The 27,579-nt window shown below is 41.1% G+C and overlaps 1 protein-coding gene across 1 annotated transcript; it reads right to left on the bottom strand.

Annotated features, from left to right (window-relative positions):
• Window positions 1-528: 528 nt before the first annotated feature.
• LOC142465522 (fetuin-B-like) lies at window positions 529-27,363 on the bottom strand. The gene is made up of 7 exons (XM_075569468.1): window positions 27,081-27,363; window positions 15,531-15,641; window positions 6,169-6,256; window positions 4,267-4,433; window positions 3,584-3,697; window positions 2,713-2,805; window positions 529-1,300 (listed from the first exon to the last, which is right to left on the bottom strand). The coding sequence occupies exons 1-7, from the start codon at window positions 27,294-27,296 to the stop codon at window positions 668-670; spliced, it is 1,422 nt and encodes a 473-aa protein (XP_075425583.1). The 5' UTR covers window positions 27,297-27,363; the 3' UTR covers window positions 529-667.
• Window positions 27,364-27,579: the final 216 nt, after the last annotated feature.

The following is a 27,579-nucleotide window of genomic DNA, read 5'->3' as shown; positions in this document are numbered from 1 at the left end:
CAGGACAAATGGTGAATGGTAGGGTGGACAATCAGGTCTGGGGATGGGCACTCAGTGGCGAGAACCTTTGTTCCCCACAGACTCTGAGGCGCCTACCCAGCGGGAGTTATAGGGCTGGCCAGGGGGAGCCATTGCTGGGACAGAGCCCGTAGACACGATTCCCATTGGCCAGCTCAAATGAGTGGGTGCAAGTGCTGTGAGTGGGCGCAGTGTGCTGTGATTGTGCACAGTGTGCTGTGAGTGTGTGCAAATTTTATTTTCATATCCAGTCAATATTATAATAATAACGTTCAAACCACGTTATAAGCGGATCTGCGTTATAAGCGGATCGTGCTATAACAGGGTTGAGCTGTATGTTTTTTTTTTCCCGAAAATGTAATTAGACCTGCTGGCGCACTTAGTGAAAATTAATTGGACCGCAAAGGATTAAACATGTAACTGTCCTTAGCTCACTTTTGTCCTAAGCAGGGCTGCCTCTATAAATCTAGTCATGCAGGAACAGGATACCACACTGTTTTTCATGTCATTATTTATTTATTTTGCTTTGTAGTTAGTACTGCTTATAAACAAAGAAGATACTCATGGTAAAGAACAAAAAAACATAACATGAAAGTTATGATGATCAACCAGTTCCACACACAGCAGCTTCAAGTGTTAGCACAACTTTTTACTTAGGTTGTAGTGTTGGCTGTGGGAGGACATCAGCCGAGGGAACCTTACGTTTGGGTTGTCCTGGACATTGATCAGATGTGGAAACTTTTTCAGGGAAAGGGAGAATAACTGGTCCAGAAGATCTACCATGAAAAGCAGGATGGCCTTGTCCTGGTCTAGCTTCTGATCCAATAGGGAAGAAGGGGAGAGGCACTGGGCTTTCTCCATTAGGATTCTGGGCAACTGGTCTGTCTGGAAAGCTTGGCAGAGGCATGGGTTTTGTACCATCAGAAGGCTTTTTGCCTTTTTTCTTTTTGGGAGCAGTTGTGGGCTCTTCTCCATGGGGTAGAAGTCTAATGATCCCAACAGTTCTGTCAGAATTTGATGGGCCATGGGTGCCTAGGGATGGGTAGTGATGATGCTCATGGAGGTGCAGGTGCTCATGCTCATGTTCATGACTTCCGCTATGGTCATGGTCATGGCTATGGTCATGTTTTTGGTCATGCTTATGCCCATGCTTGTGGTGAGACTGCCCATGCTTATTCCCTCGCTTGTCCCCTTTCTTTCTGCTGTGATTCTTTCTGTCACTCTGGTCATGTTTATCATGAGCTCGGCCATCCAGATGCTTTTGCTCTTCAACAACAGCAGCCTAAAAATACAAATCACTCCAAGTCATTAATACAAAACTTTCTTGACCAATGCCATAGGTTTCACAATATTGGCATGTTGATACTGTAGATTATAAGCAATATTTACTAAGCAGTGCTTCTCTATAAAACACCTTCCATTGCAGTTGAGTAAATATGGACCTTTATTACACATTCAAGTGACTGGGCTGTAAGGTGTCTCCCAGCACTGTAAGGTGTTTTGTGGAGTAACACATCTTCAGTGGCAGATTTCCCATTAGGCCTGTACTTAGGACGGTAAAATATGGGGGAGGGAGAAATGTCTGCCCCCATATACATTTGCCACACTCTAGGGCCTATCGGACCTGATGAGAAGTCACTTACAGCCTCCTTGCTGTCTCCTTGCTGCCGCCCTCCTCCTCCTTTGAATTTGCAACATCAAATGACGCCGCGAATATCACCAATGTGGCATAACACAGCATTTCTTTGGCATGGCAATATGCTGTAGCAGCGTCAAATGACGTCATGATGTCGTATTACCCTTGCAACGAGATGCCATGTGACATCACGTCGGTGACGTCCATGGCGCCATTTGACACTATGAATGCAAAGGCCGAGGAGTGCGGCAGAAAGGAGGCGGCCGGCATATGTAAGTGCCTATGGGTGGCAGATTTTGAAATCCTCAGCTGCACATCTAAGTTATTATGGCCCTGTATTCTTTCAAGATACCTTTTCCATAACCAGCCATAATAATTGGTGCTGTGCAACATTAATATACATGGGCATTAATTAAAGACCCAAATTCATTGCTTTTGTAGCTGAGGCAAAAGCACTTTACTGAGTTCACGTATAAGTGGCAGTAATTTTGAAATAGCCAATCCTACTTTAAAGGCTAGTGTCTTGTGTCGATATTGTATGTAGATTTCTTCTCCATGCCTGTTGGTGAAATACTCTATCCTGAACAAATATATATGGTATTTTAATAAATATGGGATCTCCTTATCTTGGAAGAAGGAGTATGGCAGTGGTAATTAAGCCCAGTGTCAGTGTAAGCTCCTTGCGACATTAAGCAAATGACTTTATCTCACTTAGCTCCAGGCACCCGAAATGATATCGTAAATTTTGTCAGGTAAGGGATTATATCTGAAATATTCAATGTACAGCACTGTGTACATTATTAGAGGTTGGATAATGTTCATTTAAAGCAACTCATACATAAGAGCGAATTCTAAGGATCATTTTCCAGGTGCAATGGGGGTCTCTATAAAAGATGCAATGGGGGTCTCTATATGTGTTGAGGTACTGTACCAGCAACTGAAGTCCGTAAAATCCACTTTGGATAGTTAACAACCTATTGTCATGTTGGTAAGTATATGCTATTGCACCTTTTCTTGTATGCAACAAATACATTTAGACTATGAAACTCACTCCATACCTCTGGTTCAAATATTTCACAGGAGACTGTCACATTCTTTTTGTCCAGGGAATTCACATGTGGTCTTACAGAACCCTTGCAGTAGCCATAATGCTAAGGGAAGAAAACTCAGTTATAATAAAATGACATAGAAATAATAATCCTGTAGAATTAACCTAGATCATTGGATGGTGAACTGAGCCTAGAAGGTTGTAGCAGATACAAGGTCCCAATAGATGTAATAACAAAGCACAAGGAAAGATGCAACACAGGGTGGGATGGTACTGTAGCTATTAAATGCTTGACAGGTTGTGGTTCATTTATTAAATGCCTGGGTAACCAGGTAGGTCTTTAGTCTGTTTTTATAAATTTCCAGAGAGGGGGCCCCTCAAACTGTACGAGACAGATTGTTTAAAAGATCGGGAGCTGCATTGCTAAAAGCTTGGGCCCCAAAGGAAGTCAAGGATTCCCCTTTCCCTTTGGTTTATTGTAAACTGCCTCAAGAATAAATGATATTTGGAACTGCAAGAAGTGTGTGTCGAACCATAATTATTGGAACAAAGAATCTGTATTTTCACACACAGGATAAACGTTTATTTTTATTCTACATGGTACACTTGTACCGTAACTTTGTAATCACGGATTTACAGTATATGAATGTTAGTTACTATAGGTCACATACATATATACATACCAGGCCCATATTTACTAAGCAGTGCTATACTATTATACACCTTCCGCCACTGAAAGACATCTTATGACCATTCAAGGGACTGAACATATGGCATCTTCTGGCGCTGGAAAGTGTTTAATGGAATAGCACCACTTAGTAACCATAGGGTCTTCCCTCCCACCAAAGTAAACAAAGATCATTGATCATAAAAGCACTTACTGCAAATTCACAGTCAAGGGGTTGACACTGTGAGAGTTCTTCAATTAGAGTCGATTTGTTGCAGGAACTTTCCTGAACTGTAAATTCCACAAAGTAGGAGGAGCCCTTGATCAACTATAAGGTCCCCCCACCCAAAAAAACAAAATCATAATTAAATCCTGTTGGTGTAATGAAGAGTGTATAAAAACAGTCAGAAATACAGAAATGTTATTAAACAAAAACTTAATTGATTTCTCTTCCCTTTAATAGATTTCCTAAATATGTCATATATTCCTTTACATTATTTAGTATCCCTTATAGTCTGTAACTGAGAAGGAGATTCCAGAATAATTGTGCTTTAACTAAAACTGTTACTAGATTTATTTCAAACATTATTTAATTGCAATAAAATGGATGTTTATTCTCCTCAAAAACCAACCCTTCCTCCTTTTCTTTCCTCCTCTTTTTGTTCTACCCAGATGTCTCTGTGTATTTTCTAAACTTTGTCCATCAATATAAAATATATCATTGTGTTTTTAGCATGGAATATTGTTGTATATATTTTAGTTTGCCATTTCCCTTCTTCTATTTGGCACTGCCTATCATACAATTATAAGATGTTCAATAAAGAGTTATTTTTTTAAAAGTGCATATTAGGACACAGTGATATTTATTTTGGCAATACAGCACTTTCCCAGCAGTACCTGCTCTGAAGCTCTTGTGATATTTCCAAGAGAAAAATGCTTGCTGTAGTTGCTCTCTCTGTTAAATTTTTCAAGGCTCTGCTTTACAACATCCTGGTACCTGGTGTCATTAAAGGGCCTGGAAATGGGACAGCCAAGGCATGGCATCTGAATGTCACCTCGAGCAGCTGAATTAGAGAAGAATTAAAAATTAAATAGGTGCCATTGCAAACTAACCCGTTTTGTTAACCCTTTGGCATTGAAAGGATAAAGCACATAAGACCAGGCTGACTAATTCTCCCCCTCTGCAGAATGAGGGAGACTTCCTGCGTTATAGCAGAAAAATGTAGAACTCTTTTATTTTACCCTGAGAATATTCCCTCCTCCCACATTTTCATCGCAAATTCACTGAAATTAGCTTCCACGTATTAAGCAGTTTGAATTAGAACCTCTTTATGTGAGATAAACTTGAGTGCACCAAGTTTTACAGAAATAATTGTATTGTCCAATCCTTCCCATACCAAAGGGGCCTGTAACACTGCATATGGTTTCACAAAAGGACTTTTGCTCTTTTCTAAGTTGACTGCGCAAAACTGAACCAAAGAGTAACAATGTCCTCACAGTCACGGGTTACTATTTCTTTCTCACCAGCAGTTTTCTGTCAGTGGTCATGTTACGACCACAAAAGTAATCAAGGTAAGTGGATTCTGCACACCATACAAATATCGTAAAGGGTACAATTACCGGTGCTCCTGGTCCAGGGAAAACCTGTAACATAATCCAAGTAGATATGGAAGAAGGGAAGAGAATCAGGGCACTACAGAGTTTAAATATAGTAAATTTATTTAGCTAATGAATTGACGTAATGGCATAATAAAGTGATACCACAGACGCCTGACCGGGAGGACGTGGAGGCTGCTGATCGACAGATGGCACTGGATGATGTGCACATACCAACTGATGAGTAGCAACGTGGGACACCTAATTTTGGGACTACTTTTTTGGCACACTGTGGCTTCACTTTATTATGCCATTATCTCTTAAGAAAGGCAGACATACTGTCCAAAACGTCAATTTATTGGCTAAATAAATTTACTTTACTTAAACTCCGTAGTGCCCTGATTCTCTTCCCTTCTTCAAGATCATTAAAGTGCCATGGCATTAGTGGTGAATATCTCCTTCTCCCACGTTGTAGTACGGCGGTAGGGATTCAGGAAAGTTTGATAAATAAAATAGATACATAAAACACTTTGTGGGAGATTTGATACTTGGATAGATAATACTAATTTACTACTACAGCAGGGCCCCGCTTCTCGGCACTCCGCTTTTTGTCGATCTGCCGATACGGCAGCACCAAGAAGGGGGCCACCATGTAGGCTTGTAAGTCGTGCATGCGCAGAATGGGCGGGGGTGCCCGGCGCGCATTAGCAGACCGTGGTTTGCGCGCGCAGACCATAGGTCACGCATGCGCAGAACGGCAAAAATGCCGTTTTGCGCATGTGCAGAACTGAAAATCACCGGATCCGCTTTCTGCCGATTTTCACTATACAATGGGCCCCTGGAACGGAACCCGCCGTATACCCGGGGGCCCTCCTGTACTAGTATATGTGTAAAATGTAAATCAGTACAGACCTAAGGGTAGATTCAGTAGAGTGAGATAAATATGATTTATCATTATCAGTTATCAATGTCAATGGTCATTAGGATCATTAATAACTTTTTCACTTTAGTGAATGTAACTAATAAATGCCAAAATGTAATAATTGCTTGCAAATAACTTATCTGACCTGCATGAGTGAGGGAAAGCAGGTGCATGTAGAAATCCTGATTTTTATCATCTAGTAGTTATTGCAACTCAATAGACTGCAATCTTTGCCCCTGATGCAATCTGTTAATAATATTCAGTCTCATAATATTCTGTACCTGGTCTCAAGGTGCAGTCATAGTTGTAGAGGTGAGCAGTTCTTCTTGGTTTGTTGATGTGAAATATTACTTTGCACTGTCCGAAAACCTTAATAAAGGGAAGATGTTTATGAAGGGAATGATGAAAATGTAGACACCTTGTATACAGAAATTAGAAGTGAAGGTAAAAGTACAAAGAAAATGTTTGTAGGGATATGCAATAAACCCCCAAACATATGAGATTGAGTAAGCCAAAATACGTTTGCAAATGGAGAAGCATCTAAACTATGTCATGTTTGCAGAATGAGGGATTTTAATTATCCAGACAGAGACTGGAACAATGGTGATTAGTATTACAAGTTAAGGAAACAGTTTTTTTGGGGTGCTAAAAGACAATTACATGACCCAAATTAGCAAGGAACAAACCAGGAGAAGGCCATTACTGTATTAGGACATATAAAACATCAAAGAAAAAAAATAATAAAAGTCAGGGAACATTTGGGAAAAAGTAATGATAAAATGGGCGCATTTGACATAAATGATCAAAAACCACATAATATGGCTTCGACAAAGATCTGCAATTTTAGAAACTGACATTTTAATAAACTGAGGAATAATCTACAATAAATAAATTGTGATTACATTTTTGTAGTAAAAAATGTGGAAGATAAATTTGAAGTCGTTAAAACATTTTAAGAAAAGCACACATCAGTGTATACCCTGGGTTAACAAATATACAGTAAAAGAAACAAGTCTACACCAATTTAGCTAAATAAAACAGGTACAGTACTGTAGGGGACAAATGGAAAAGAAGAGACAAACATTTAGATTCTTAGGGGCCTATTCACTAAACTTTGATAAGTGAAATATAGCACTATAAGTGCCCTTTTAGTGTGATCTTGCATGTGTAGCTATTCACAAAGCTCTGATAACAGGGCAATATCGCACTAAAATAAAGGCAAACCATGCCCATATTATGGGCATGGATTACCACTGTGCCAATCAATGCATATGGGGGTGGGGTTGTGTGGGACAGCCTTAAAACGGGCAGGGGTAAGTAGAACTTTAATTTACTTTATGCTGGCTGGGTAATGTTTTATTTTTAATGGGCAAATGCGCTATTATACATATCTATATACGTTAGTTTGCCCATTATTGTACTGTATATGTTGGGGGTGGGGTGGTTGGGGGTAGAGGGTATGGGTAGTAAGGTTGTTGTATTTTAATGTTTATTGGGGGTAGAGGAGGACTGTGAAGGCGGTACATGGCCCACATTGGGGGGTTAGGACGACCGGGTGGTTAGCGGGAGGGTTTAACCCCTTCATTACCATAGCTGTTACCACCACTATGATAATGAAGGGGTTAACTCCTCTCGCAGCCTTCCCAGTAGGCCTAACCACCCATCATAGGCCAAGTACTCCTTCACCCACCCCCTCTATCCCTCTATCTCAGGTACTGTGGCTTAACCCCTTTATTGACTTAGCAGGTAGCCGTTAAGTTAATGAAGCTGTTTTAATGTACATTTTAATAACACAGTATTGTTGTGAAGGGTATCATGAGCTGAACAGCATTAATTTCAGCTTCAGGGACCCAATACTTCCAGAGTTATAGGACCCGGTAGGGGGTGCCAGTATCTCCCTACATTGCTTAAATCTCCAGCGTCATGTGACCGGGCGGTTTAAACACACAGGAGATACCAGCACCCCATTCCGGGCCTGTAACTCGGGAAACAGAGGTTCCCCGGGCCTGAAATTAATGTGGTTCAGCTCCGGAGACCCCCTGCTACAGTATTATGTTATTACAATTTACATTAACACTGCACAATCCCCTGTAAGAGCTGGGCACAGAGATGCAGCTCTTTCCATGCAGTTCTTCCAGGCTGCAGTTTAAGCAAACAGTGCGATAAGGCTTGGGAAAAAAAACAAGTACTGTAGTACAGTACAATATTGCATTTTGTTACGAAACTTTAAAAAATGTATGATTTTTCTTAGTGAATACCGTTTTGACACGCTTTTTTTATAGTGCGATAAGAACATGCAAAATCGCTCGGCAATGCACTCGACTTATGGAAATTTAGTGAATTGGCCCCTTTGCCTCTGTATTTACCAGAGAGGAATCAATTGCAATAATAGTGCCATAGGAGGAAGCCACAAACAATTGGTTAATTGAGGAAAAAGTGCAAAGGTGGCTTGAAAAGGTTAAAGTAAATAAGGCACCTGGCCCCAATGGCACACACCCAAGGGATCTTAATGAGCTATATTCAGTAATAGCCAAACCATTACATTTAATATTCAAGGACTCAATTTACATAAGATTGTTGTAAAGCAGATGTGGTGCCTATATTTAAAATGGGAGCTAGATCACAACCAGAGAATTTGAAAACTGTAAACCTGACATCAATAGCGTTGGAGCTACTTAAAGATTTAATACAGGATAATATTCATGATTATCTAATGGATAACAAAATTATTAGTAATAGTCAGCATGAATTTATGAAGGATAGGTAGTACCAAACTAACCTTATTAGTTTAGTTTATTTGAGGAGGTAAGTTGGATATTAAGCCACGGTAATGCGGTTGGTGTGGTCTACAAAAAAATTTCCAATTGCTTTTGATCCAGTGCGACACAAGAGGTTAGTGTCCAAAATAAAGGAAATTGGACTTGGTAAAATTATTTGCACCTGGATTGAAAACTGGTTGAAGGACAGACAACAGAGAGTTGTCATAAATTTAACTTTTTCAGCTTGGGCTACAGTTTTTAGCGGAGTTCCTCAAGGATTGATACTGGTACCCATGCTTTTAAACTTGTTTATTAATGACCTTGTGGTTGGCATAGAGAGCAAAATCTCAATCTATGATGACACTATGTGGCCTACTCACTAAACAGTCATAAAATCAGTGCATGGCCGATTGACTTTGCATTGTTTTATCGCGCAATAAAACATGTTGGTAAAAATGGTATTCACTAAGAAAAGATACAAGTATTTTAAAGTTCGATTTAAAAATTCACCATCGAACGACTTGTTTTTTTTAGTGTTATCCCGCTATAAATCCTAGTGATCAGCAACTGATTGAAACTCTAGCCTGGAGGAGCTGCATGAAGATGCTGCGTCTCTGTTCATGGCTCTACAGGCAATTGTAAAGTTTCAAAATTAATTTTTATGATAGTGTACGAGAGCAGGGGGTATCCTGAGCTGTATCCCATAGATTTTAGCCTCGGGGAGCCCCTGCTTCCCGAGATATCAGCCCTGGCACAGGGTGCCAGTAACCCCTGTGCGTTTAAATCTCCCGCATCACGTGACACAGGAGAATTTAAACATTGGCGGAATACAGGCACCCCCCCTGTATCTCGGGAAACAGGGGATCCCATCAATCCCATCAATCAATGCGGATCAGTTCAGGAGACCCCTGCTCATGTGCACTATTAGAAAAATAAAATGAAAGCAGCTTCACTACCTTAGCGGCTTGCTGCTACGGCAATGAAGGGGTTAAGGCACACCACCTGGTTTATTGGGGTAGAGGGGTGAGTGAATGGATACTTGGTCTAGGGTGTGTGGTCGGGTAATGAAGGGGTTAACTCTCTGACACCCGCTTCCCACCCTGTAGGCATAACCCCCCACCCTAGTCCAAGTACCCTTTTCACCCAATCTCTCTACACCCAATAAACATCAGAAAACATACTACCTTCCAATATTCAACCCCCCCCCCTAAACACATACATTTTGCCAGTTATGGGCTAACTTACTATTATTCAGATATGGATAATATTGCATTTGCCCATTAAAAATAAAACATTACTCAGCCAGCATAAAGTAAATAAAACTTGCACTTACCCCTGCCAGGATGAAGGTCATCCTCGTCCTCATCACCATCCTTGTCCTCCGTTAACAGCAATATAACAATTAAAAATACAAACTAATAGCCACTAACCCATTAATCACCTTAGTGGTTAGTAACCACTATAGTAATTAAGGGGTTAGGCTCACCTCCCCCATAACCCACCCAAGAGGCATAACCATCCTCTCTGGGGCAACTACCCCCACCCTCCACCCTCGCTACCCATTGATTGGCAAAGTATGAAACAGCCCATATAATATGGGCATGCTTTGCCACTAAAGCAATTAATGGGCATGCTAAAAAAATGCACAAAATAAAACACATCACATTAAAAAAAATACATTACAAATGCCTATAAACCTATTGATTGGCACAGTGGTACATCATGCCCATATAATATGGGCATGATTTGCCACTATAACAGTCAATAGGAAACCTAAAAAATAAACAACCACCAAAAATACAAAATTAAATCAAACCAATCACCAAAAGAAACACAAGAATTTAATTAACCAAACACCAAACATAAATAACAATAAAAAAAGGAAACACCAAAAAAAACAGAATTAAAAAAGCTACAGTAACACCACAAAAATACCAGAATTAAAACAAGCAAACACCAAAAAAAACACCGGAATTAAAAAACAAAACACCAAAAATATACAAGAGTTAAAAAAACAATCAACAAAAAAACACAAGAAATATAAAAAGCAATCAACAAAAACACATATAAAACAAATAAAAATAAGCATTAACCCAAAAATGAATTGCTTGTCACTGTATTTATCTATATCCCTAAAGGGGCATATATAAAGAAATTTTTTTGGTGTTAGCTTTTTTTAATTCTGTTTTTTTGGTGTTTCCTTTTTTTATTGTTGTTTATTTTTGGTGTTTGGTAATTTAATTATTGTGTTCGTTTTGTGATTGGTTTGATTTCATTTGGTATTTTTGGTTGTTGTTTATTTTTTAGGTTGCTCATTCATTGCTATAGTTGCAATGCATGCCCATATTATATGGGCATGATGTACCACTGTGCCAATAAATGTGAAGCGAGGGAGGTGGGTGGAGGAGTGGTTAGGCCTCCAGGGTTGTTAGCATTGGAGGGGGGTTAACTCCTTAATTATTATAGTGGTTACTAACCGCTAAGGTGATTAAAGTGTTAGTGGCCATTAGATTGTATTTTTTTATTGTTAAGTTGCTGCCAATGGAGGACAAGGACAGTGATGAGGACGAGAATGGCCTTCATTCTGGCAGGGGTAAGTGCAAGTTTTATTTACTTTATGCTGACTGGTTTTATTTTTATTGGGCAAATGCACAATTATCCATATCTGGATAACAGTAATTTTGCCCATTACTGTACTTTATGAGTTGGTTTTGGGGGGGAGGGGAGGTTGTATTTATTTTAATATATTTCACTGTATTTTTTTTTATGGGTTAAAGAGCTATAAGCCGTCTATGGTTAATAGCACTTTTACCTCTTCCTATTGTTGGTACAGGGGGTTGGTGAAAGTGGTAGTTTCTGCAGGTGGATTTTTAGGCCTTGTAGGAGGGTAGCTCGAGGGGTTAACCCTTTCATTACTGGTTGTAACTGCTAAGGTAATGAAGGTGTTACATTCTACTGCCACCCTGCCGCAAGGCCTAAACACCCAACCTGGGGAAACTACAAGCTTCACCTAACCCCAGTACTAAAACTATGCGTTGGCTGCTTTTTAACCCTTTTATTAGCTTAGCGGTTAGTTAATGAAACTGGCTGCAATTTATTTTTCTGCACATGATTGATACCGGAGGCTGGTGGGGACCTGCTGGGGGCCAATGGGGACCTGCAGAGACCTACAGACATCATCAGGGACCACTAGGAGACCCCTGGACACCCCCAGACATCACCCAGAGACCCCTAGACACCTGTGGGGTCTACAGGAGACCCCCAGACACCACCCAGTGATCCCCAAACACCCATGGACACCCCTTGAGACCTGCTTTGCCACCTGGAGACCACCCACAGGAACCACCTGGTGGCCCACGGGCACCCCCGGAACCCTGCATGGACCCCATACACCGGCGGAGCTACTCGCAGGTCTCCGGGAAATCCCGGCCGGCCTCCAGTATAAATCCTGTGCAGAACAAACAAAATGGAAATGCTTTTATGCATCTTGCAATATTATTAGAGCCAACCTTTAGCTGGTGACAAAATATTGCAAGATTTTAAAGTTCGATACGCTTTATTGAAAAGCTTTATTATTTATTTATTTATAAAATATTTTACCAGGAAGTAATACATTGAGAGTTACCTCTCGTTTTCAAGTATGTCCTGGGCACAGAGTAAAACAAATAGTACATGGTTACAAGTACAGTTACATAAATGAACAGGGTATACATTATACACAAGACATTGCGTGCACAGTTAAAGAAAATGTATATTATGAGCATATGAAACAGTTACAGACCAGGTTAAAATGTGAGACAGCCTTAGATTTGAAAGAACTTAAACTGGTGGTGGATGTGAGAGTCTCTGGTAGGTTGTTCCAGTTTTGGGGTGCACGGAAGGAGAAGGAGGAACGTCCGGATACTTTGTTGAGCCTTGGGACCATGAATAGTCTTTTGGAGTCTGATCTCAGGTGATAAGTGCTGCAGGTGGTAGGGGTGAGGAGCTTGTTCAGGTAGCTGGGTAGCTTGCCCATGAAGAATTTAAAGGCAAGACAGGAAAGGTGAACTTTGTGCCTAGACTCGAGTGTTGACCAATCTAGTTCTTTGAGCATTTGAGCATTTCGCAGTGATGTGTGTTGTAGTTGCATTTATCACTGTTTAGTGAGTAGAATTTACTGACAAAAAGTGTGATTTTTCCCTTTTTTGGCTTATCGAATGATTTTTTTTCCTTGGGCTGTTAAAAGTGGTTAAAAAGCCATTAGAGCACGATACTGCACTGTTATCACAGTTTAGTGAAAAGCAAAGCAGGCAGTATTGCGCTATAAGGTCATTTATAGCACTATAAACCACTTATCACTGTTTTGTGCATAGGCCCCTAAATCGTATAAGGTAGTAAAATGAGAGCGGGAAGTAATTTCTCTCTGTAAGACATCGATAGGCTGGAAACCTGGGAAGGTAAATAGTAGACTGAGGTTTAATACTGATAAATGTTAAGTTATGCATTTAGCAAACTAGAATAATCACGCAACTTACAAATTAAATGGGGAAAAATTATGTGAATCCTTGATGGAGAAGGATTTAAGAGTGCTTGTAGGCAGCAGGCTCACAACAGTGCCAAAAGTCATACAGTAGGGCAAATAAAATCTTATCTTGTATTAAACAGGGAATGGATGGAAGGGAAGTAAACATAACTATGCCCCTTAAAGCATTAGTAAGACCAAACTTGAATATGGAGTACAATTGTGGGCACCACTCTATAAAAAACACATTATGGATGTTATAAGAATGCAGAGAAGAATAACCAAATTAATAGAAGGGATGGGAAATGTGACTTATGAGGAGGGGTTAGCTTATTTAGATTTGATTTCATTATAAAAGAGGTGTCTTAGAAGGTATATTATAACTACATACAAATATATTCATGAACAAAAGAAGAAGTTTTCAATATAACTATTCATCCTAAGGACAGTACAAATGACACAGGCTCATCCCTTAAGGTTTAAGGAGGGGAGATTTCACCAGCAACCAAGGAAAGGGTCCATTACAATAAGGGCAGTTACAATGTGGAATTCATTAGCCATAGAGACTGTAATGGCAGATACAATAGACATCTTACAAATTACAAATATAGGATAAGTATCTGTCGTCTAAATTTAGTATATACTTGATGTCTTTTTTCAACCTCATCTTCTGAACTTTTCACAGAATAATTTATTTCACCAGCTTCACATATACAATGTGACAATATTCTGTAACATTTTTATTTGCATACTGTAGAATAAGTTTATTGATCTGTGGAAATTAATTGCGCTAGCCTTTATGCTGCTGTGTCACTGATTTTACAATATGGCCCCTTTTTCAACAGTTCTTAAAACAAACAAGCATTACTAGTGCAAAAAAAAATTCAAATTAGTGAGCTTTTTAAAAAAAAAACCTGTCACTTTGTTAGAATTTCAATCTTAGTCACATAGGGCATTGATGGATGAATTCAGTTAGTTGGGTTGGAAAAATGCTTAGTCCTAGTCTGGTAGCTGCGTTATTGCTCATGGTGGTACTGCACCGACACACTTTATTCGAGCAAATCCCCAGTATGTACCTGGCAGATACCTGGAATGCGCCGCTCCTCACCTCTGACAAGCCCCGTTGCGTTTGCCTTCCCAGCCTGGGTTCATGCCTGGCTGACGGGCGGCTGATCTGTTAAATGATAATGATTAGGATTTAATAGGCTGCAATGCTTCGCGTGTCTACCAGATGGCATAAATTCATGAATTGTAATGCAGTATATATATATATACTGTGCAGTATTGCAGCCAGCGGGAATAAAATGCTTCAATCCCTGTCTGGAAAATAACCCAATGCACTCGGGCAGAAAACAGTCACAAACCTCAATACACCCGGGTATACCCGAATTCGTGGGACTAGCCGAGCTCGAATAAAGTGTGTCGCCAGTGTAGTTATGCAGCTAGTTATGTTTTGTTTTCCTCCCTGTGGTAACGAGTTGTATTAGAGTTGTATAAGAGAATTCAGCTGAAATTAGCAAGGCTCTGTTTTTTGAGCCAGCTAATCAAGTGGAATTTTTTTTATGATTGAACTGCATGCACTTTCACTTATTGCAAAATGACTGCAATCCTGGATCATGTACTTTGACGTTCTACCCCATATATTGGAAGCAAATGTATTAGGATTTGTGCTGTTTCATGTTCATTGGCACCAGACTTACAGTACAAGTACATCTGTACTTATGTGACAGCTTGTGACTAGACTAAAGTTGCCAGTACTCGCAATGTGGAACTACACATGGTAAAAGAAACAAGTATAAATGTTTAGAGATGGGAATATATTTGAGAGCTTACTATTGACACTGAGCTGGGAGTTTAACATTAAAAAAAAGATTTTTATAGAAACAATTTATTGAGTAACTGGCTTCCTTAGAAATATTCAATCACCCTTGAATTAAAGGTTTTAGTTTTTTCTATCGTATGAAAAATAAATGTTTTGCTTATTGTCATTAACGATGGTTTCAAGAATATCAGCTACTTAGTTGATCTGTTTGACTAATAATGGCTTCATAATTACTTTGCAAACAAAGAAACAGAGCTAAGCAACAAAATACATTAGTTAAAGGTTGTAAAATCCCACACAAAGCCTGTTTACCAAGGAAATATGAAGCTTTTACAAATAATTGACCATTTTTTTAAATAAAGTTGTCAACCAGCTCCATTTAATGTATGAAACATGTCATTGTCATTTTTTTCATACTGTGTTCCAAAAAAACGATACATCTTAACTTTCACGAAGCATTAAGAACACAGCACAGGAAAAGTCAGCTGAACCCTTACACATATAGACGAGCAGAATTATCAATGCTTTGCTGGCCTCACAAAAAGCTTCTTCTATACTTACAGCCTCATTTAATGGTTTGGGTTCACAGTCTTCCCATACTCGCTTGCTGAGGACATGGCATTCCGTTTCTGACACATCCAGGGTCAAATAGTATACAATGCCCGTCTCCTCCTACAATACAATAGTTACAATAGTACTGCAACATTATACAGTATTAGATACTATCTGGGCACATAAAACTGACAATGTTGCTTTGTTTGCTGATTACCCCAATAGAATTTAGATTAGATGCTTGATCTACCTTTATTTAGGACTACGGAATCGTTGCTGAGGAAGTAATTTTACATACAGTAGTTGGCAAAACAGTATGAAGAAGTGTCTCATTCATTAAATACTCTGGGGCCTATTCTAATAGCTTCGATAAGTGATGTATTGACAGTTGTGAGCACATGTTGAGCAAGTTGCCATGTGTAGCTATTCAGAAAGCCCTGATACCAACGTACCAAACTCCCTAGAATACTGCTTCTTCCTGATCGATAGTGCTCCCGCTCAGACAAACCATGCAGGAGCTCAAGAAATGCTCAAACTAGCAATATTTGAGAAATCAAGTGATTAAGGTAGCTCTGAGATTCACATTGTGGCTGCAACTCGCACATTCTGATCTTACCACCTGAAGGGTGATGAGATGGGATCTGAGATGTGACTCTGAGGGAAAAAATGTATTCTTACTACATCGGCTTTAAGACGGGTGTCTGCGGAGCTGCCCTACATTAATACCAGCTCCAGAGATACTCTGCTTCAATCCTATGTAATAAAAATACATTTACAGGCAGCTTCATTACCTTAGCGGCAAACCGCTAAGGTTATGAAGGGTTTAAATATCATTGTGGGTAGAGGGGTGGGTGAGGGTTGTAATTGCCCAGGGTGGATGTTTAAACCTACCGGGAAGATCATAGGAGGAGTTAACCCCTTCATTACCTTAGTGGTTCTACTGCTAAGGTAAGGAAGGGCTAACCCTCCCCCCCACTACCCACCGGGTAGGCTAAAAAATCCACCATGGGCCAAATATCCCATTCACCCACCCCCTCTACCCCTAATAAATATTAAAATACAATACAACAACCAATACTATCCAAAACACTCAATGATTGCCAGTGTGGTTACCTATGCCCTTAATGGTAGAAAATATAACCCCAATGGCAATGAATGGGTACCCTACTAACCCCCCCTACCCCTAACAACTCCCCCCCAACACATACATTACAGTAATGGCCAAAATCCCTATGATCCAAGTCTGGATAATAGCGCATGTGCCCTTTAAAAATAAAACAGTACCCAGCCAGTATATAGTAAATTAAAGTTGTACTTATCCCTGCCAGGATTAAGGCCACCCTCATCCTAAAAACCTAAAAAAAAAAACACGCCAAATAAAATTTTAAATAAAACCTAACATTTGACAAAAAATGCATTGATTGTCAATGTGCTTATCTATACCTTGAAAGGTTAATAGACAAACACATTGCCAGTCAATGGGCATCCTAAAAAAAATACACAATTAAATAAAATACAATCATTGTATTTCTCACCTTTGCCAGGATGAACATTCATCCTCCTTATCCAAAAGCAGAACAACATTTTTCCGCCCCAAGACACAATGATCCTCAGCAGCATGTTGTGAAGAAATCCATGATCCTCCGTTTCTTGAAGAGGAGGCCCCGGAGTAGTTCTTTCTTCTTTATTTTCTTCTTTCTTCTCTAACAGATCCAGGAGATTTTGAAGCGATGGCTTCTTGGGGTCAAATGAGACATGACAGACTTTATAGAAGGCCTGTGATGTCACATTTGATAAATGGTACATCCACAAATCTGATTGTGGATCTACTATGTGATGGCTTCCATTTTTTATTAATGATGTGACATCATCTTAAAGGGAGGAAAGACAGTCAATCAGATAGCATGATACACAGCTTTAAGATGACATCACAAGAAAAAAAATGGAATCTATCCTGGTACATCGGATTGGTCGATGCACCATGTGATGCCTTTCATTTTTTTGGAGTGATGTGACATCATCAAAAAGGAGGGGAGGCATGCTACCTGATTAACAAAAAAAACAATACAAGTGCGCAACTAAAATGAACTAACAATTGTGAAATAATGGTGAATAAAATACCACTAAATACCCAAGTGATTATAAATAACTGTGTTACCAATTAAATGTAAGGAGCATCTGCTGCTGTAGTTAGGGTAGCCCAAGACCCTGAATATCTAGACAAAACAAAACAGAAAACAGCGCACAACGCTCATCGTGAAATAAGTAAATACAATTTATATATTAAAAATGATTCAAGGTTCTGCGTACATCAGATAAATGGAAACCGGGCACAGAATGTAACAATGATGGCTGTTACCACTCATGGACACTGGAACACACAGAGACAGCAAATATGGATAGCTTAGTCCACTTAAGTGTTCTGCGGTCAGATGGCCTGCAATGCTCCCGTTCGTCACGGTGTGCATACAAAGAGTCCTGTAGGTTCCCCGAAGAGTCCAGGGGAGTAGGTCCAAAGCTCCGTTGGATCAGGAGTAGTAGTTGTTAAACGGGCAGCCTTGATCAGGAGTAGCAGTTGTTAAACTGGCAGCCTCGTGGGACTGTGTCTGCCATCTAACTCCCGACCGACGCCTGCACGGTGACGTCATCATTGCCCGACGGCACTCAGCGTGGTGCCGCGAGTTAGATGTCAGACACTGTCCCACGAGGCTGCCAGTTTAACAACTGCTACTCCTGATCAAATGGAGCTTTGGACCTACTCCCCTGGACTCTGCGGGCGAGCCTACAGGACTCTTTGTATGCACACTGTGACGGACGGGAGCACTGCAGGACATCTGACCGCAGAACACTGACGTGGACCAAGCGATCCAACTCTGCTGTCCCTGTGTGTTCCAGTGTCCATGAGTGGTAACAGCCATCATTGTGTGTTGTGCGCTGTTTTCTGTTTTGTTTTATGCTACCTGATTGGCTGGCTTCTCTCCCTTTTTGATGATGCCATATCACTCCAAAAGAGGAAAGGCTTCACATGGTACATCTACATTCCAATTCCCTTTTTCTTCTTTGCTGAAGTGACATCCTCTTAAAAGGAGGGAAGCATATGCTGCCTGATTGGCTGAATTCCCTCCTTTAAAATGACATCACATCATTACAAAAAATGGAAGCCATCACATAGTACATCCACCAATCGGATTGGTGGATTTACCATTTGTCAGTCAAATGTGATGTCACAGCCTTATGTAAGGTCTGTCACGTCATATTTGACCCCACAAATCCATCGGATCAACATCTCATGATCCTGTCAGAGAATAAATAATAAAGAAGAAAAGAAAGAAGAACTTCTCACCGGGGCTTCCTCTTCAATCAACTGAGGAGCATGGAATTCTTCACATCATGCTACTGAGGATTATTGCATCATGGGGCAGGGTGTTTTTGCTGCAGTTGGATAAGTAGGATGTATGTTCATCTGGGAAAAGCTAAGAAACACATTGATTGTATTTTATTTCATTGTGGTTTTTTTTTTAGGATGCCCAATGACTGGCAATGTGTTTATTAATTCCCCTTTCAAGGAATAGATAAACACATTGTCAATCAATGCCTTTTTTGGCATTTTTTTAAATAAAAATATCCTGTATTTTATTTTGTGATTGTATTTTTTTATGTTGTCATTTTATTGGCATTTTGGCAATGTATGCCCACATTGTGGGCATGGGTTACCACAATGACAATCAATGGGATTATTGCAAATGTTTGTTTTTATTGAATTGTAATGTATTTTATTTTCTGGTTGTTTTACATATTTATGTTGCCCATTCATTGCCATTGTGGTTATCTATGCCCATATTGTGAGCATGGTTTACCACAGTGACAATCATTTTTTTTATTGGCTATTGTGTAATGTATTTTACTGTTATGTAAATGTTATGTTATAGTGTATTTATTTTGTTTTGAACACAAATGGGGAAACGTGCTCTTATTCATTTTTGGCTACTAGGGCTTTTGCCCATTTGTATGTGTGGGGATGGGGGTAGAAGGGGAGAGGGTGTTTAGGTCTCCCAGGTGAGAAACAATTGGGGTTAACCCCTTAATTACTATAGAGGTTAGGTTTAGGTTTAGGGTTAGGGTTAGGCTAAGGTAATAAAGGGATTAGTGGCCAGTAGTGAGTTTTTTCATTTTAATGTTTCTGCCCATGAAGGACAAGAAGGATGAAGATGAGGATGAGGGTGGCCTTCATCCCTCCAGGGGTAAGTACAACTTTAATGTACTAAATGCTAGCTGGGTAATGTTTTAGATTAATTGGGAGAAACAGCAGGAAAAAGCAGGCACCAATAACACAGGAAAAAAATGAATAAAGGATATCCAAGGGAGCATGTGCCCATTAAAAGGTGTATTTAATGGAATCTACAAAAATAACAGCAGCATTACGGGGTACAGGGCCCCCCACCTAATTGGGCAAATGTGCTATTATTCAGATCTGGATAATAGGGATTGTGCCCATTTCTGTACTGTATATGTTGGAGGAGGGGGATTGTTGAAGGTAGAGGAGGTGGGTAGTAGGGTGCCCATTCATTGCCATTGAGGTTATATTTGCTCCCATTGAGGGAATATTTAACCACACTGGAAATCAATGGGTGTATTGGATAGTATTGGTTGTTGTATTGTATTTTAATGTTTATTGGGGGTAGAGGGGGTGGGTGAAGGGGTAGTTGCCCCAGGGTGGGTGGTTAGGCCTCTTGGGGGGTAGTGGGAGCAGTTAACCCCTTCATTACCTTAGCATTAATAACCACTAAGCTAATGAAGGTTTTAACCCCAGCCAACAACCTTTCTGGTAGGCCTAACCACCCATCCTGGGGCAACTACCCCCTTCACCCAGTTCCTCTACCCCCAACAAACCAGGTACTCTGGTTTAACCTCTTCATTACCTTAGTGGCTAGTTGCTAAGGTAATAAAATTGGTTTTATTTTAATAACACAGTATTTAAGCAGGAGGTCTCCAAAGCTGAACAGTATTCATTGCAGCCCCAGGGACCCCCTGCTTCCTGAGTTACAGGCCCCAGTATATGGTACCAGTATCTCCTTACATTGTTTATATCTTCTGCATCACGTGACTGGGACATTTAAACATTGTGGAGATACCGACACCCCATACCAGGGCCTGTAACTCGTGAAGCAGGGGGTCCCCTAGGCTGAAATTAAAGTGGTTCATCTCAGGAGACCACCTGCTTCAATACTGTGTTATTAAAATAAAATAATGCCTGTACAAGCTGTGTGGGGAGATGCAACTCTTACATACTGCAGATCACAGAAACAGAACTTAGAAAAAGACTGAGCTAAATACACTACTAGCCCGAGCAGTATGGTATTTTCCTACCAAATGTTATCTGACTTGCGATAACTCTTTCTGAATACCATGATGACACAAGCGTTAGACCGTGAGGTAGGTCATGCTAAAATGTTCGATTTGGCAGTGATTTTATTGAAGCTACTAGAATAGACCCCTCTTTCTCTAAAAACAATGAGACTGCCTTTGAAGTAGAGGAAACGGGCTCGAATCAGCTCCTTGTTACTTTGGGCAAGTCACATTATCCCCCTGTGCTTCAGGCAATAACATTTGGTTTTAGGGCGAAGTTTCAGGGAGCGCAGCTAACCAGTAAGTACATAAAATTAGATACAGTGGTGCAATGCTGTCTGTTCCTTTCAGCTTGTATAGTGAACTAGATATCAGTATATACTGAACTCACATATTTCAAAGAAATATGGCAGGCCTGTGACCCCAGGGGAAATCTCCTACACTGGGTCTCACTGGGGACTAGGCTTCAAAGGCTTCAATCCAAATATTGTCCTACATATGCTTAGACCGTATGAGACAAAAACAGAAGGACACAATAGTGTAGAAAGTCACTAGTGTATTGAAATTTAGACAAAACTAGCTGATATACCCGGTGTTGTCCAGGATTTAATTTTCCTGCTCCCTCTCGCGCTCCGCTCCCCCCCTTCACTGCTCTCAACTTTTACTTAACTGTTTTTTTATTGTCATAGAGATAAAAAGATTACAATGCAACCTGTTTCTTTTTATATTTTCCACAAAAGACAGGTGACTGAGTGGGTGACAGTGACTTGACAGTGGCTGACTGAGTGACTGAGTGGCTGGATGGATGAGTGGCTGGGAGGGTGAGTGGCTGGCAGAGTGGGTGGCTGGCAGAGTGGGTGGCTGGCAGAGTGGGTGACTGGCAGAGTGGGTGGCTGGCAGAGTGGGTGGCAGGCCGAGTGGGTGGCTGGCAGAGTGGGTGGCTGGCAGAGTGGGTGAAAGAGTGACAGAGTGGGTGACAGAGTGGGTGACAGACTGAGGGGGTGACTGACTGAGTATTGTATTGTATGTCTTTATTTATATAGCGCCATTAATGTACATAGCGCTTCACAGTAGTAATACATGGGGTAATCAAATAAATAACAGATAATATAAATAACAGATCATGGGAATAAGTGCTTTAGACATAAAAGTAACATTAAGGAAGAGGAGTCCCTGCCCCGAGGAGCTTACAGTCTAATTGGTAGGTAGGGAGAACATATAGAGACAGTAGGAGGGAGTTCTGGTAAGTGCGTCTGCAGGGGGCCAAGCTTATGTATCATGTGTTCAGAATATCCACAGTGCTATTCATATGCTTCTTTAAGCAAGTGTGTCTTAAGATGGGTCTTAAAGGTGGATAGAGAGGGTGCAAGTCGGGTACTGAGGGGAAGGGCATTCCAGAGGTGTGGGGCGGTCAGTGAAAAAGGTTTAAGGCGGGAGAGGGCTTTAGATACAAAGGGGGTAGAAAGAAGACATTCTTGAGAAGAACGCAAGAGTCTGGATGGTGCATAACGAGAAATTAGGGCAGAGATGTAAGGAGGGACAGAAGACTGTAAAGCTTTAAAAGTGAGGAGAAGAATGGAGTGTGAGACGCGGGATTTGATCGGAAGCCAGGAGAGGGATTTCATGAGGGGAGATGCTGAGACAGATCTAGGAAAGAGTAGAGTGATTCTGGCAGCAGCGTTTAGGATAGATTGTAGGGGAGACAGGTGAGAGGCAGGAAGGCCGGACAGCAGGAGGTTACAGTAATCAAGACGGGAGAGAATGAGGGCCCGAGTCAGAGTTTTAGCAGTCGAGCAACAGAGGAAAGGGCGTATCTTTGTTATATTGCGGAGGAAAAAGCGACAGGTTTTAGAAATGTTTTGAATGTGAGGGGCGAATGTGAGAGAGGAGTTGAGTGTGACCCCTAGGCAGCGTGCTTGGGCTACTGGGTGAATGATGGTAGTTCCAACAGTAATGTGGAAGGAGGTAGTAGGGCCAGGTTTGGGAGGAAGTATGAGGAGCTCTGTTTTAGCCATGTTGAGTTTAAGGCGACGGAGGGACACCCAGGATGATATAGCAGAGAGACATTCAGAAACTTTGGTTTGTACAGCAGGTGTAAGGTCAGGTGTTGAAAAGTATATTTGTGTGTCGTCAGCATAGAGGTGATAATTAAACCCAAAAGATGTTATTAGGTCACCTAGAGAGAGTGTGTACAGAGAAAAGAGAAGAGGTCCCAGGACAGAGCCCTGGGGTACCCCCACAGAGCGATCGATAGAGGAGGAGGTGTTAGCAGAAGAGACACTGAAACTACGATGGGAGAGGTAGGATGAGATCCAGGATATAGCTTTGTTCCGAATACCAAGAGTATGGAGAATGTGAAGGAGAAGAGGGTGGTCCACGGTGTCAAATGCTGCAGAGAGGTCGAGTAATATGAGCAGAGTGTAATGACCTCTGTCTTTGGCAGCATGGAGGTCGTCAGTTATTTTAGTGAGGGCTGTTTCCGTGGAGTGAGCAGTGCGGAAGCCAGATTGTAGAGGGTCTAGGAGAGAATAGGTGTTGAGAAAATGGAGCAAGCGAGAGAATACAAGTTGTTCAAGGAGTTTAGAGGCAAAAGGCAGGAGGGAGTGGGTGACTGACTGACTGAGTGGGTGACTGACTGAGTGGGTGACAGTCACCCACTCTGTCAGTCACTCTGTCACCCACTCTGTTAGTCACTGAGAGTGGGTGACAGAGTGGGTGACAGAGTGGGTGACAGAGTAACTGAGTGTGGGACTCAGGGGTTGTGGGGGGTTGTGACTGGCTGGGTGGTGGGGGGGTTGTGACTGGCTGGGTGGTGAGGGGGTTGTGACTGGCTGGTGGGAGGGGGGTTGTGACTGGCTGGGTGGAGGGGGTTGTGAATGGGTGGGGGGGTTTGTGACTGGGTGGGGGAGATGTGACTGGGTGGGGGGTTGTGACGGGGGGGTTGTGACTGGGGGGGTTTGTGACTGGGTGGGGCAGGAAAGCAGGGGTAGGGGTGGAAGGCAGGGGTGGTGGGGTGGAGGACAGGGGCTTTGGGGGTGAAAGGCGGGGACATCGTGAGTGCAGCCGGTGATGCGGCGGGCTGGGTGTAAGTTGGGAGGCGGCGGTGAGAGTGACTGATCCGGCGGGGGTGCGGATGGAGGTGGCGGACCGGGTGTAAGGTGCGGCTGGGGGGTTGCAGCGGTGCTCAGTGAGGAGGAGAATCTGTGGCTGCACTGCGTGTGTCTCTCGCTCAGGTGAGACACAATGGCCAATGAGAGCCGTGGGGAGCGGGACACATTGGGGGGTGAGATACACCGGCCAATGAGAGCTGTGGGCGGGCGGACCGATGGACAAATCAAATGGTCTACAGACACTCACAAACAACAGTTTCAGTTTTATATATATAGATAACAAGATTCAACGCAAGGAGCTGACAGCGCATCAGCTCTGGTGCAGCAGCCTGCACACCCAGAGTACCTCTACCTCCATCGGTGGATTAACCCTTAGCTGTGTACCGTACGAATGCCCTCACAGAGGGCTACTATGTTAGTAGCCGTTTGTTATTGTGCCTAAATTTCAATACACTAGTGACTTTCTACACTATTGTATCCTTCTGTTTTGTCTCATACGGTCTAAGCATACGTGGAACAAGATTTGCATTTAACCCTTTGAAGCCTAGTCCCCAGTGAGAACTAGTGTAGGAGATTTCTCCTGTGGTCACGGCCTGGCGTATTTCTTTGCAATATGTGACTGTATACTGATATGTAGTTCACTATACAAGGTGAAAGGAACAGACAGCATTGCACCATTGTGTGTTCTTTTCTTTTATCTCATTTTATGTACTTACCAGTTATCTGCCCTCCCTGAAACTTGGCCCTAAAACCACTATTGAGGACCACGAAGGAAGGTACAGTGAAGGTTGAGCAGCATTTCATTGGTTGTTTTATTTTTTTAACATATATATATTTGCATTTACTGTTATCTGATTTTACTTAACTCTCCATGGCAATAAATACATTAGCATCTGGGTTTACACTGTCACGGGAGTGCTAGGTGAATATTTGTTAACCTGCAATAATATTTGGTTGTAAGCTCTAGAAGGCAGGCACTTGTGCCTGCAAAATTTTACATGGAGCACTGTGTACACTGTCAGCGCTATATAAGCAAAACAATATTATTTCAGTGTTATTACATTTTTAAGTGATAAACGGGAAGCTTACATAACCAGTGATGCCAAATCACTCTCAACTTAATATCTTTTTTTCAATTAAACCTAATAAATGAATCTACTTTATTAAATTCAGTTTTAGCAATAGGCTGTATGATCTTTTATATATTTCTTTATGATCTCTGTTGGTATATTTTTGGTATTTAATGATTTGGGGAATTCGTTGAGATGTAATTGAATGAAATGGAGCATATATTAGCTGCATTAGACCAGTTAAAAGTGACAAGCTCTGTTTCTGAACTCAATATAACACAGCGACAGTCTTTCAAATTGTCTGCCAATTTTTTACAATTAATTTATTTCAAATAATGTACTATTTGTTTTGAAGAAAAGCAAATAATTCATTACTCTCCTCCTTTTTAAATCTCAGTTTTTCTAATGTAAATTATCTTTAATCTTGTAACCAATGGAAAGATGACACAATGACCACAAGTAAGGGAATAGGCATACATATCTTGTGTACAGGGGGGTTCCCAGCACTCAAATGCAAAAACAACAAGAGAAGGTTTGATGCCAATAGAAAAATAATTTGTATTAAATAGACATGTGATGATGCTACAAGCAATGCCAAGCATTTGATCTAAGAGAGCCTAACCAATTAGACAAACTAAAACAATTTCGACTGAGGGGAAGGGTATGGGGAAGGAAGGGAGACAAAAAAAGACAGGACAAGGGGAATACGAAACAAGGGTAATAAAATATTGGAGAAGTTAATAAAGGGGGGCCCAGGCCCTCTCTGACCCTTAATCTCTGAAAAAAATCTCTGAAAAACCTGATATGCATATGACCAGAAACAGTACTAGTAATACCGAGTTTGACACAAGTTTAGCCAATAGATACTGAATAAGATTCACGGATCTAGAAATATGGTGTCTTGTACCTGTAGTATCTTACACACCAGAGGAGTAGAGAACATCAGAGAAAATAAAAGGCTGTACCAGAGGACTGTTGCAACTTGGAGACCCACTGTGGTTTCGTATGACACTAAGTCTATATACTTTATTCACAATAGTGAATACAGCCCAACACACAATAGTGTGTTGTGCTTTTCAGAGCTTCACCATGTTTTGTTAATCTGGGCATATACCCCCAAGAATGATTTAATTGTGTTCTTCCTGATTGGACATTTCTTCCATAGGCATAGATGTTTAGTGATATAAGCATTTTATTTTCTCTGATGTTCAATGCTCCTCTGGTGTGTAAGAAACTACAAGACTCTATATTTCTAGATCCTTGTATCTTTATTCAGTATCTATTAGCTACACTTGTGTCATACTCAGGTATTACTAGTACTGTTTCTGGTCATACGCATATCAGTTTTTTTCAGTAGGAGAGATAAAGGGTCTGGGAGAAGTGAAGGGAAGTACTACAGGCCTTTAGGGTCTGTGGGAACGGGCATAAAGAAGGGGCTTTCTGGCCTCGAAACATTGCCCCCCTTTTATTCACTTTTCCAATATTTTATTACACTTGTTTCGTTTTCACCTTTTCCCCTTGTCCTGTCTTTTTTGTCTCCCTTAATTCCCCATTCCCTTCCCCTCAGTCAATATTGTTTTCATGGGTCTAATTGGTAAGGCTCTCTTTAGATCAACTGCTTTCATTGATTGTAGCATCATCACATTTATAAAATTATTTTTCTATTGGCATCAAACCTACTCTTGTTGTTTTTGCATTTGAGTGCTGGGAACCCCCCTATCCACATGATACTTTGTTCGGAGGGTTGAGGTCCCTCATAGTTCCCGTGCACCACATCTCTATTCATATTCCCCTTTTGTACACAGCAGGAGTGCTGCCTATTACCCATACTTTGGGCATAAATATGTCTGTTAATAATTTTGCAATCATGTCTTGATCACATGTTCCCCCGCTATGATGAACCTATAAACACAGTCACTGAGTCACTAAGTGAAATCAGGCGTATTTTTTAAAAAAAAATCTATATTTTTTTTATTGGATATCATAAATCTATTTGGACCATAACATCTGTGAGTTAGTCCTGACATATTTACCCCAAACTGCTCCTGCACATTGGAAATCCGATTAAGCCTTAACACAAAGCCTTCTCTGCGGTGTGCATTCAGTTGACGCAGTGACAGATCTGCCGCAGTCTCTGCTCCGGGGTCATTGCACGGGATGGAGACTAAGGAACCTTCCAGCGAGGGGGATGAGATGGCCTTGGAGCATAGCACTTGAGTGCACCCTAGGAAAAACACAAAGAGCTTCATCCTTTTGAGAAGAAGGGAAGAAGTGACACTGTCAGTCCAGCAATCACAGTCAACTCAATGAACAGAGAACATTAAGAAAGAAGTTGTGTTTGAGGGTCCATGTGCTTCCTTATATACATTGATGCCATTTGAAAAACACTGTATCACCTTTAACCCTTCCTAAACATGAGCAAATACAAAGTCAATGATTAGAATTATGTCTAACAGTGTAATGCAAAGTCAGGAAGAAACCTTAAGAGCAAGATCAATTATTTCAACCTATGTTGCCACTGATATCTTTGCC

The sequence above is a fragment of the Ascaphus truei genome, chromosome 14 (genome assembly GCF_040206685.1).
Source record: "Ascaphus truei isolate aAscTru1 chromosome 14, aAscTru1.hap1, whole genome shotgun sequence".
Lineage (NCBI taxonomy): Eukaryota > Metazoa > Chordata > Amphibia > Anura > Ascaphidae > Ascaphus > Ascaphus truei.
The sequence above is the reverse complement of the archived record's forward strand: the minus strand, read 5'-3'. Positions and strand labels throughout refer to the sequence as shown.

Coding starts and splice junctions, on each gene's coding strand:
- LOC142465522 (XM_075569468.1), bottom strand. CDS start 27,296: ATGAAGCTCTTTGTGTTTTTCCTAGGGTGCACTCAAGTGCTATGCTCC. Junction 15,642..27,080: donor ATGTGCAGGAGCAGTTTGGG/GTAAATATGTCA, acceptor ATTGTATTGTAG/GAGGAGACGGGCATTGTATA. Junction 4,434..6,168: donor TGACTGCACCTTGAGACCAG/GTACAGAATATT, acceptor TCTCTAATTCAG/CTGCTCGAGGTGACATTCAG.